Source organism: Mustela nigripes, chromosome 17 (genome assembly GCF_022355385.1).
Source record: "Mustela nigripes isolate SB6536 chromosome 17, MUSNIG.SB6536, whole genome shotgun sequence".
In the NCBI taxonomy this organism is placed as follows: domain Eukaryota; kingdom Metazoa; phylum Chordata; class Mammalia; order Carnivora; family Mustelidae; genus Mustela; species Mustela nigripes.
The window spans coordinates 55,759,079-55,771,538 of record NC_081573.1 but is presented as its reverse complement, the minus strand read 5'-3'; the positions used below and the strand labels follow the sequence as shown (position 1 = coordinate 55,771,538).

General features: G+C 54.4%; 1 protein-coding gene across 1 annotated transcript in view; it reads left to right on the top strand.

Moving 5' to 3' along the window:
- COTL1 (coactosin like F-actin binding protein 1) overlaps positions 1–12,460 on the top strand; it is a 39,089-nt gene that overhangs the window by 17,208 nt on the left and 9,421 nt on the right. The window contains exon 3 of the mRNA XM_059382211.1: positions 6,232–6,389. Coding sequence (XP_059238194.1) covers positions 6,232–6,389 — 158 coding nt within the window. The remainder of the gene's footprint in view (positions 1–6,231; positions 6,390–12,460) is intronic.

The window sequence follows — 12,460 nt, the reverse complement described above, 5'->3', positions numbered from 1 at the left end:
GTTTTTGGGAAAATACGGGGCTGCTTGTTCTGGTGGCTGCAGTGGTCCCAGCGAGGTCTGACTCCTCCTCCTGTCCTTCCTCTGTTCCCGTGCCCTGTGTGGTCATCTCCCCTCTTCATGCCTCCTCCCGCACCCCCTTGTCCTAAGCACTTAGCCTCACCCCCCAGTCCTCCTTCCATTCCGTCTCACTTCTGAATCCCTCTTGCTAGTTCGGCCCCAGACAGAGCTCAGGAGGAGACGGTGAGGAGGGAAGATTGTCAACGGGAGAGAAAGGACAGAAATGCAGGGTGGGGAAGGGGGTGAAGGCAGGGAGGCGTTGTGGAGGAGAGAATGAAAAGTAACCACAGTGACTTTCTGGGCACCTACTTGGTGCCAGGCCGTGCCAGTGAACTTGGCGGGAGGGCCTCATGTTGTGTATTAACTTGCTCAGTAAATGAAGGAAGGCAAGGACCTTGCAGGGAGAAACAGGACACGGAACCAAGTAGGCCCTGCCTGGTGCCTTTCCATCCTGAGCTGACGGGGCTGTAGGGCCACGGGAGCTCTTTCACACCATGAGGCCTCCAAGACCTCCTAGAAGGTCGGGTTCTTTGGAGAGTGAGGTTTATTCATGCCGTGTGAATGACTAAGACGTTGGCTGGATGGGAAGGGGCGGGTGTCCACAGCCTGGACTCGGGGACGGGGCCTGTTGTGCAATCAGCCTGGGTTCTGAGCTTACAGTGCTGTCCAGAGGACAACTGGTGATGGCACGGACAGTCCTCAAGGATGGCGCACTCCCGGTCTTGGTTTGTCGCGGGCTGATGTCTCCTCCAAGACGGGGCTCTGTGTGATCTCATGATGCGTTTGTGATTCCTTGTCAGTGATGTCTCATGTCTTTTTTTTTTTTTTTTTGACAGACAGAGATCACAAGTAGGCAGAGAGACAGGTGGGGGGTGGAGCAGGCTCCCCACTGAGCAGGGAGCCTGATGCGGGCTCGATCCCAGGACCCTGAGATCATGACCTGAGCTGAAGGCAGAGGCTTTAACCCACTGAGCCACCCAGGCGCCCCCATGATGTCTCATGTCTAATGGACGATCCAGAGGTGACAGAAAGGACCCCTGCTACCCTGTGTCACGGCTCCGTAGCTGTGTAGCTCTGTTCTCCGTTGAGAAGAAGAGCGCGTCTCTTCCTTGGGCTGTGGGATTTGAGCGAGGGAGAGTCTTGGGGGGACCATCCTGATGGTCTTCGGTGATGAGATACTCAGGAGTCCCGCCTAGATGCCTCTAAGTCTGTAAATTCTGATGTGGAGAAGCCAGGCCATACAGGAAGCTCCTTTTCACGATCACTTCCTCAAACTAAAAGAAGTGTGGGTGGGAAGGAAGGGGGTGGGCTGAACTCAGGGCACTTCAGCTTCTCTGCCCCTGAGAACTTCCGTTTCACTCCTCCCCTGCCAGGGCTGGGTGGGCTCTCCTTTCCCCGCCTTCTCTAGATCAGTGCTTCTCAGGCTTTGGAGGCCCCAGAATCCCCCGGGGCGCGTCCTCCCAGAGCTGGTGAATTGGCAAGTCTGGGCTGGACCCCCAGCAGCCATGGTCCCATGGTTTCCTGGGGGCTGCTGATGCTGCTGGTTCCGGGGGGCCCTCCTCTGGGAACAGTGCTCCAATGAGCAGGAAATGTGGGTTCTGGCTGCTGACTGCATCAGCATTCTGAGCCTCAGTGTTTTTAGCTGGGAAATGCGCCTGGGAGCAGTGTCAACCATACAGAGATGGTCTTGGGATAAAGAAATGTGCCAACAAGTGTATGGGCTTAGAACGGTGCCCGGCATGTTGTCCGCGCTCAGTAAATGGCTTCTGTTATCCTCAGGACCCTCGTTTGTCGAATCTGCCTGCCCCGGTGCTTAGCACTGTGCTTGGCACCTAGTAGGTCCTTGAGCAGTGCTCGCAGAGCAGTGCTCACGAACAGTGGCCAATGCCTGTGTGCCTGGGGATGCCCCTGCTTTTAAATGCAGAGGAGTGAGCATAAGTGTGGTGGGTGCAGAAAGCCCAGTAGAGGGAGAAGCAGGGAGGCCACGGTTGGGGCTGGCAGGGCTTGGAGGCACTGAGGCCCCGGCCTGGGGCAGTTTCAGGGGAGAGGTGAGGACCCAGGAGCCATGCCCGGCACAGATCCCCCTTCCTGTAACCCTTACCGCTGCCTCTGGACTGTGCAGATGGGGACGCGGAGGTTTAGAGCTCTGCGTGCATCTGTTCCAGGTCACAGAGCTGGCGTGAAGGCGGGGGTGCTTCTAATGGATTCCAGAACTTGGCCTGTCAGCCTGGGTGCTGGCGAGCAGAAGGCGGAGGGGGACTAGCTGAGGCAGCAGCTGGTGTAGACGGCTGTGCAGAGGCCTGGGCCTGGCTCCCCCCACCGGGGTTACCCGGAGCTGCAGCCCCAGCTCCTGAGCCGCGGGCTGGAAAGATTGTGCCGTGGGCCCTCTGGGGACTGAGCAGCACCATGAGGGTGATGCGCGTCGCCAGTCCCCACGCCCTCCCGGCCAGCTGCCATCATAGTGCGCACACACACAGGGACGTGCACACACGTCCATGCACACACGCGTGCAAGTGTACACACACACGCGTTCTCTCCATATACGATGTGGCTTCGCTCTGCCTTTCTGGTGGTACACCCACGTTTTCCCGTGTGTGAGCGGGGTGCCTGCAGGAGGAAAGGGAGGGGGGGGGCTGTTCTCCACTCAGATGCTGCACGCGTGTGTTTTGTGAGCCCCGTTTGTCCAGAAGCAGGAAGGTGGCCCAACTCATGACTAAGAACTAAAACTTCCCCGTGCTCTAGCCAGCTGGAGGTCAGAGCAGGCTCGAGCCTCCTTCATGGTGAGTGGGGGAGAGAGGCTCTGGGTCGTGTGGGCAGCTCCAACAATGTCGCTACGAAAAACCCGCTTTCCCCTGCGGACACAGCTGACTTTTCAGCGTCTGGGGCTGTACACGTTTGTGAGCATAACGTGACTCTTGGTCACGTTAGCGATCATGTCGGCCACAGCATTGTCAGATAAGCGCCCAGCAGCCACCTAGGAAAACCCTTCCCTCCTGTCAGTAGAATGTAAATGACATTGAGGCAGGTCCGCTGCCACCAGGTTCCCTGTGCCCTTGGTTGGGAGGGTGGGGGTGGCGGGACTCACTTCTTGGGCGTCTATCTCATGCCTGGTCCTGGGCTGGTACGTGGGACACACAGCTTGGAACTTCCCCACATGGAGGCTTTGGCCAGTGATGGGGCACTGAGCTGCCGACACAGGCACCCAAGCCTCCAGGCTTCCAGCATGGGGAAGGGAGACAGAGTGGTTCCCATGGAAACAGGCTGCTTTGGCACGAGCAAGTCGGGGAGGCTCCCAACGTGCGGCCCTGCCTCCCTCTCTGATCAAGGCAGCAGTTTCATTAAACACCCTGCCACGGTGTCTGGGTTTCCTCCACCACGGCCGTGCAGCTGCTCAGAGGAGGGTGCTGGCTTCCCGCGTGCAGCTCCAGAACCGGGGGAGGGGGGGCCTTCCCCCCCAAGGCTGCACCAGCCACGCGTGGCTGCGTACGTTCAGTTCCCCCGTCCTGCCGCCCCGTTTCCTGTGGCCGCAGCCTCATGGAGGCGTTCCCACCGTGGCCAGGCTGGTTGGGTGCACAGTGTTCCTATTTAATCCTTGCGACCGACTGATGAGGGAGGTGCAGAATCACGCCAACCTGTAAACCTCCCAGACGTGCCTCAGCAGGTGAACGGATGAGCAGAAGGGGGCGTACCCATACCCGAGAGTATTATTCAGCCGTAAAGGGGGGGACCGATGACACCAATGTGCTGAGTAAAAGAAGGCCACGGATCGTGGGCGTCTATCTACATGAGATGTCCCGAGTAGGCAGATCCAGAGGCAAAAGGCAGATTTGTGTTGCTTCGGGCTGGGCGGAGGGGCAGGGGAAGGACTGTCATGGGTAGTGGTTGGGTTGCAAAGCATCGTGAGTGCACTCGATGCCGCAGAATTGTACCCCGTAAAGTAGTTACAGGGTGAGCCTTCTGGTCTGTGACTTTAACCTTTTACTGTGACTTCTTTTTCAAGAAAAGGAAAGGATGAACCAAAAAGATCACCCCATTTTATAGACGAGGCAGCTGAGGCTCAGTGCTTGGGGATTAAGTCCGAGTCCTTGAGGATAAGAGCTGGAGCCCTCACCCTGTTTGGGAGTCCCCAGACTTCTGCTTCCTTCCCTCCCGTGGCCAGACTGCCACCAAGCCCTGTTGATTTGGCCTGTGAAACATCCCTGCGACTGTCTTCTGTCCCCACTGACCCCCATGGTCCAATCCCACAGTGGGTATCCGCCAGACTCCTGTGGCCAGGCAGACACACCCAGGCTTACCGTGACGAGTCACTTGGCCTATCCCGTGACTTCTGAGCCCCACCCGTCACACAGTGAAGTGCCTGTTGATGAAGACGACAGTGGTGTCCCCTCCCCTGTGGCCCACCTCACAGCATCATTATAAAGCCAACCTGAGACCGTGAAATATCAGTGTGTTTTATAAACTGTGACTGGTGATTGTGATCCGTTCCCTTTAAGACATCAGTGCCGTGGAGCTGTGTAGCCTGGACCGCGGGGTCCAAATCAGGAGCCTGGGGCTGGCCGAGAGCTGTGTTCCTTGGCTCCCTTGGGTGCGCATGAGACAGCATGGCTTATGGGCCAGGATGTGCTCAGGCTCTGCTGTTCCCAGCCAGGCAGCAACCTTAACCAGCTTTAGATGGTCTTCTTTACACTCAGAGGGTGTGGGGCCTTGGGTCTTGCTGTAAACCTATATGCTGTGTGGGGTTCAGCAGGGAGGCACCTGGGAAGTCCAGGAGGAAGATGCCTTGATTTTAAAAAAGAAAATACACAGAGAAGCCCCCATGTGGTCCTTGGACCCACAGATCAGTGTCACCTAGGAGCCCATCCGAGATCTGTGAGCTCTGAATGTGCATTTTGGGGAGATCCCCAAGCGATTCAGAGACACATACACATGCTTGCACAGCACAGCTCTCCACTCTCTTTGGGGACTTGAGAAAGCCTAAAGGCAGTAGCTAGAAGCCCTTTGAGAACAGAAGAGCTGAGCCAAGCAGCTAGCCAGAGGTGAACAGCCCGAAGCTGGTACTGGGCAGCCGTCTCCCGCTAGGGACAATGATGAGCTCTCTCCAATAATGGCAATTAAAATACGGACTATTTAGGAACTAAGCTGAGCACAAAATGTTGGTGGAAAATGCAGAGTGTCTTGATTCAATGGGGACACAAACTGCCCAGAAGTTCATTCTCAGCTGGGGGCCGTTCCCCCTCCGAGAGGACGCGGGGCAATGTCTGGCCACGTTTTTGGTTGTTGTAACTGGGGTTGGGGCCTGATACTAGCCTCCACTGGGCGGGGGACCAGGGATGCCGTTCAGGAACCGTGCCTTGAACGGGCTAGTCCCGACCACTAAGAGTGATCCGGCCCCAAGAATCAGGAGTGCCGAGGCGAAGAAACCCTAGACCATCCTGTGGGAAACGCACACTCTGCAGGGTCACTCTAAAATCTCAAGACTGTCGCCAATATTTTTATAATGCGTAACAGTGGCGGGCCGTCGGAAGGGACAATAATGGAAAAAAGCGTGGTAATGAGACAAAAGATGGGCAGATGTGGATGAGTGGGACAAACCCCCCCCCCCCAGACCTTTTAGTAGCAGCAGATCTGTAACATGTAACCAGCAGGACACCCAACAGAACCATACTCCGCATTCTTCCTTGCGCTAACCATCCAGCCACGAGCTAGACGTGCCCAGTGGTCCTAGAGACCTATCCCACGCCAAGATCAGGGCCACCCTGTCCCCCCACCATCCACCCCCCATCTCGGTTCCCATTCTGAGCAGCGCCTCGGGGGATAAGAAGGCCCGAGGAAGGTCTCGATAAATCAGACGCAGAATCTGAGCCTTCCTTGACCACGTGAGGGATTGGGGGTGGGGAGCTCAGGGTTAATGGCCAGTGAGGCCTGTGTTCCCAAACCACCATGGCCTGAAATGCCCACATGGCCTCGGGAATGTCCCGGGCCCCTCCGCTCCCAGCTGTGAAATGGGCCTCGGAGCCTGTGGCGCCATCGCCAGATTGCACGAGTTGGCCAAGGTCAGTGTTGGGCTCCTGCCGCGCTGCTCTGGGAGCATTCTGGCTCATGGCTCCTCCTTGGGAGCAAAGTCTGGGAATGTTCTCACCGAGCACGGTGCCCTGTTCTTGCCGTTGACGACAGATGACGTCCGGTTGTTTGCCTTCGTGCGCTTCACCACGGGGGACGCCATGAGCAAGAGGTCCAAGTTCGCCCTCATCACGTGGATCGGCGAGAATGTCAGCGGGCTGCAGCGCGCCAAAACCGGCACGGACAAGACCCTGGTGAAGGAGGTCGTGCAGGTTAGTGGTCTTGGGTCCTTTCTGGGTCTGGGTGGGTCGCGTCTCACCGAGATCACCATCCCCAGGGACGGGGTGGGCTGGGTTGAGCTCCTAGGATGGAAAGCAAGCCACGCCACATCTCTGGATCCCCAGAGCCACTGAGGACGTGTTCCCAGGGCTGTGGGTGGGGTGCGGGCGGGGGGCTGTAGCTGGGTTTGTGGTCTTGACCACCACATAATGGAAACGTGGCCACTGAGGGCCTACCTCTGGGATGGGGGAGGTGATTCGTGAAGAAGGGGGCTGGAAGGATGACCAAAGTGGTGGCCACTGCCTACATGGATCATGGGTGACGGCGGCTGACTTCCAGGGGTGGCTGTGAGGGCACAGCGGGAGACTTCGTGCATGTCCTCTAACCGGGGTCTGGCACACGATGGGTGCCAGTAAAAACACCTGTACTCCCCAGCCCTTGCTAGGTTAGTAGGAAGAGGGGTTTTGCCCCTGAGATTCCTAAGTTTTACGTAGAGGGCTCTTTTGCCGGGTGTTTCTCTGGTCTGGATGTAACCAAAATTGACACCATCAGAAACGTCCGAGATGGTTCGTGTGGGACGAGGGTTGGGTCCCACTGAAAAGAGAATGTCTGATTTCCAGAAAGATAAACCGGGGTGGAAGGGAGGTGAGGAAGAGTTCTCTCCTTCAAAGGGTTCTCCCTTTTGCAAAAGGGTTTCTCAAAGCCCACGATCAGAACGTGGTATGGGCTTGCTTTCTGAGCTGATAGAAATATTCTTCAGATCTGAGACTATGGGAAAAGCCATTGAATTGTAAGAACCAAAAACAGAACAAACACAAGCATAGGCTGTGTGGTTCGTGGTATCGTGGATTGGATCCTGGAACAGAAAAACCGGTGAAATCGGAACCAGGTCTGGAGTTTAGTTAATGGTAACATTTCTGGGTCAGATTCTCCATTGTGCCAACTTAGCGCAGGAACGTACGATGTTAGCCAACACGCACATGGAGTGTGGGGTGTGTGGGAACTCCCCTATGTCCCTCCTGCCGCTTTTCCGTAGGTCTAAAATTATCCCACAAATAAAACTTGGGCTTAAAAAATCATGTTAGGAAAGAAAAAAGAATTCCCATCCTTGCATTATGGTGGCCTGTCTTCCGTTCTTCCTGCCAGCTCTGGAGGCGAGCTCCCCCCGCCCCTGTGCATCTCAGCCCGAAAATCACACTAGGTGGGCACCACCCCCCCGCCCCCACCGGAGTAATTTCATAAGTGATACGGCTGCAGTCTCTGTCACGAGCGTTTTTCTGGTGGCTGAGTGTGCGGTTCAGTGTACTGGTGCACAGTAATGTACTCCGTGTTCCCCTGTTGTTGGCCTTTTGGGCTGCTTCCAGTTTTTATTTTTGTAAGTAATGTTCTAACCAACATTTTAATAAATGCAGCTCCTTTGGCTTTCCCACTGAATTATTTCTTTAGGATACGTTTTCAGGAGGCGGGGTTCCCAGAGTCCACAGATATGAAAATCATTTTTAGAAAGGTCTGAGTTATCAGCTGGTCTTCTCTGAGCGGGTTAGCACCAGGTCTGGGAGACAGTCAGTGTTTATTTCATAAATGTCATGGAGTTCCTGTCCTCCCCAGCATCACTGGCTAACACCCTGGTTCTGGGGAGCCCCCTACTCAGCCCCACGGGGCTGTTTTTCTCTGGGTCCGTTTGGGGTTTAATGGTTACCCAGCTTTCAGGGCTCTCCTTTGTGGGAGCAGAATGAGAAATACCCGAGTGCCTGTTTCGGGGCCAAAGATCTCCTGCTGAATGCCACCTTCCACGCGCATTCCTTTTCCCGCTGGCCAACCTGGACCTGCGCCTTCGTGGCCAGCAGGGAAGGGAGGGCGTGTGGGGAGAGAGCGCTCGCCAGTGGGACGGTCTTTTGAATCTTGCCAGTCTCCTTTTGTCTTTCTGTTTAAAAAATTATGGTAAAATACAGTGACATAAAATTGCTCATTTTCCCCATTTTCAAGCGTATGACTCAGTGGTGTTAAAGTACAGTCACAGTGTTGGGCAACCACTATCCCTATCTAGTTCCAGAACATTTCCGTTCACCTCCAAAGGAAACCCCATCCCACGAGCAGGCTGCAGAGTTCCTTTCAGGTCTAGAACTCGGCTTAGTTTAGTTGAGTGAGCCGGGGGCCAAGGCTGATCTCGGGAAATAGAATTCTGCGGTGTGAAGTTTCACTGGGGACTGTTGGTTGTTATCCATTTGTCCGAATGCTCAAAGACCTTGAAGCAAAAAGGGGGAATTGCGTGGCTTCCTAAACTGGGAAGCGCACAGTTTCCGGACTTTAGGTGTGGCTGGATCCAGGGTTCCAGCAGTAGCTTCCTTTCATCTCTCTTTTCTCTGGGTCTGGCTTCAGTGGCCTCCGTACAGCTGCAACAGTCCAGGCTGTGGTGGTTCTTCTGGGTATTGATCAGGGGGAAGAGGGAGCCCTTAGTGTCTGTCATTCCCTTAAAAGGACCCTGATTGGCTCAACTTAGGTCACATGCACATCGCATGGGCAGGGAGGCGGGTCTTCATGATTGGCAGCTCAGGCATGTTCCCAGGTGTGAGAGGGATGCTGGTAGATGGAAAGGGAAAGTCACCCATGTGCACTAGGGTGGGGGAACTGCAGGTGCAGTGAGACATTTTTGACCTTTACCTTTTGCCTTTGTCATTTCTGCATTTAAAAGGGTTTATTTATTGGGGCAGCTGGGTGACTCAGTGGGTTAAGCCTCTGCCTTCAGCTCAGGTCATGATCTTAGGGTCCTGGGATCTAGCCCCGAATCGGGCTCTCTGCTCAGCAGGGAGCCTGCTGCTTCCTCCTCTCTCTCTCTGCCTGCCTCTCTGCCTACTTTTGATCTCTGTCAAATAAATAAAATCTTTTTAATAAATAAATAAATAAAAGGTTTTAATATCCGAAGCTATCACAATAGCTCATGTGTATGCTACAGTTGCAAATGTACCCATTTGTTACAAAGGGTCAATTACACCGCACACTGGTGTCTTTCCACAGTCATTAAAATAGTGCTGAGCCTGGTACACCTGCCAGTTTCCCCTCTGTTTCATAGGGACTCAGAGCAGATGTTCTCTAAGGGACCTTCCAGATGGGCCAGTCTGGATTCTGTGGACTGTGGCCCACAGCACTTCTCCACCTGCCTCTTACCATGATTTCCACGTGAAGAAGAAGTGGGTTGACTGTCAGATTGCCAGTAACCCCCCGGGTTTTATTGTAATGAAGCAATAGACCCACACCCTGGTACCTTGCATGAAATGGAGTCGATAGAAATGGACGTAAGAGACACTGGAATCCGAAAAGGCCAGTCTTCATGCCCCCACTGCCTGGCCATGGCCAAGTCACTCTCCCTTCCTGGGCTGTAATTTCCTTATCTATGAAATGAAGAGTTGAGTGGGTTGACTTGCTTTGTTATGTTCCGTTTTGACACACTCGGAAACGTTTTCATTTAAAAAATGTGGTGCTTTTGTCTAGGGCGATGTTCCTTTAAAGGAGCCTCAGCTTACTTTGTCAGTGGGGGGGGGCAGCTCTTTGAGCCGCTGGTGTGCACACCAGCGGCAGCGCCTGCTGGCCATCTTGGGTGTGTTCTTCCCTTCTCTGGGCCTCAGTCCTCTGAAGTCCAGAACTGGGGTAACGCAGTTTCTGCCTCTCACAGTTGAGCAAATAGGGGGAGGTGCTTAGAACCACATCGGTAAGGACCTGGATGTGGTAGCTACTATTATTCCCAGCTTCCCCTTTTTTCTTTTTTTGCTTTTTTAAGTTTTATTTATTTGACAGAGAGCGAGAACACAAGCAGGGGGTGCAGCAGAGCTGGGGGAAACAGACTCCCCGCTGAGCAGGGAGCCCGATGCGGGGCTCGATCCTAGGACCCTGAGATCACGACCTGAGCTGAAGGCAGTTGCTTAACCATCTGAGCCACCCAAGAGCCCCCTGGCTTCCCCTTTTCGACAAGACCTTGAGGCCTGGCTCTCCATCTTCATTGTGCATTATTTCCTTAGGAGATGATAAGTCTGTGGTCGAGCCACATGGCCTCACTGGCCTGCACATGGCTTGGACTGGAGTCCCCACTGTCAGCACCCCCAGAGGTCCCGGCCTTGCTCACCCTGGTCGCTGCTGATGTCAGCCGGTTCATCCCTCCCCCGGGCCTGCTGTCAGGTACATTAGCAGATGGGGAAACTGAGGCCTGGGGCATTGCTAGGACTTGCCCCAAAGCCCGGGCTCACAAGCAGCAGATCCAGCCCAGTGCCCAGAGGAATTCAAAGTCAGAAGCTTTGACCGTGGGTGTCTAGGCTGTGCTCTGTGCCAGGCTGAGAAACTGAGATGGGTCCATGTCCAGGGGAAAGCAAGACAATCAAGATGGGCTTCCGGGCAAGGCGGGCTGGACAGTGGTGACACCCGGACCGGGGTCTGTTGCAGAGGGAGGGGGGCTCGGCCGGATGGACAGCATGCCTGGCTGCCCCACCCTGCCTGTCGCCTGCCGCACAGAAGGGCCCGGCTGGTGCTGGGGACAGAACACACGGGCCATTGTTCCGGCGCCTATGCGGGATTACGGGGACAATGCAGGCCCCCCTGCTAGGGCCCTGCTGTCCGGACTGGCCCAGGCTGTCTTGATTTAGAGCAGACTCCATCCGTGATGCATCGTGCTGGCCTTGCAGAATGGCTTTATTCATGTGGTCCTTCTATTTATTTTTTAACACCCTGTGAAGGCTCACCGGGTGGGGAGACCAGAGGGTCCGTCTCTGCTTTCGACCTTGGGGAAGGAGAGCAGCCATGTTGCCCCCAACAAGCAGCGGGGACAGGAAGGATGGACGTTTCAGCGACAGTGTGGAACTAATGGCTTAATGGGAATTCCCACGGCTTCTAAACCCCAGGACTGGGGTCGGCATAAATGCTAGACCTCTCACCCCACAGGGCTGAGACCAGACGGAGCTAACAGTCCAGCCAGAAGGCCACGTCTGTGTACCACTGTGCTAATAATGCACATAACAGTAGTTTTATTGTGCCCCCGCCATGTGCTTGGCATTTAGGACGTTCCCCTATTAAAATCATTAATTTTTTGCAACAAGGCCGGTTCTACCCTTATCCCCATTTTATAGATGAGGGGCCTGGGTCCCAGGGAAGCCAGGTCACTTGCTCAGGGTCCCAGTGCTTGGGCATGGCGGAGCCCTGCTTGGCGCCCAGACCACCTAGTCCCAGAGCCCCAACATGGTCACCTGTCCCTGCGGCCCATTTCCAGAGTCCTCAGCACCAAGAAAATGTTCTGAGGTCACATGCGGTTTGGAAACCCTACCTCTTTCGATTCACATGGCCCATTAAAGGCTCTGGAGAAGTTGTGTGGGAAATAAACCTCTTAGATTTATTTTTAAACTTACTCCATCCTTTTGATGGAAGGGCCTTTAAAATAAAAACTGGAGATGGCATATCACTGCTAAGCACTTGATTTAAAGAAGAAAAAGATGCTGCTGTGTCAAATGGAAAAGATCAGGGGCTTAAGGGGGCGTGAGGCCCAAGTTGATCTCCTGGCCCTGTCAGCCCTTCGCTTCGGGACCTCAGGCAAGTAGCTTTATCTTTTGAATCTGTGAAAGAGCTGTCGTGAAGAGGAGAGTGTTAATTCCCATGGCACCGTTGGAAGGATTAAAGAAATACAAGGGGTGGAGAAAGGGTTTCTTTGTTTGGGTGACTGGTGAACTTCTGTTCATCCTTCAGAACCTTCCCTCTTGGTGAAGGTTTCCATTCTCCTACCAGCCCCCTTCGGAATCGGCCGCTCCTTCTGTGTTTCTCCTATGATCCCATGAATGATAGATTTCCATGAATTATAAGTAAATGACCCTAGAAGATAATCTCGAGGGCAGGGACCATGGCTGCTTCCAGAGCCCCCTTGTGCCTAGAGGAGTACGAAAACAGGTGCTAAAAAGTGGAGAAACGAATCTGTTCACAGAGGCCTCAGACTGCCTTACTTTTTGCATATTCCTAGGACAGAAGAAGAACATTCCTAAATGTTCAACATCCGGTCTTGGGATAATATTAAATTGTGGAAACTGGTTACACA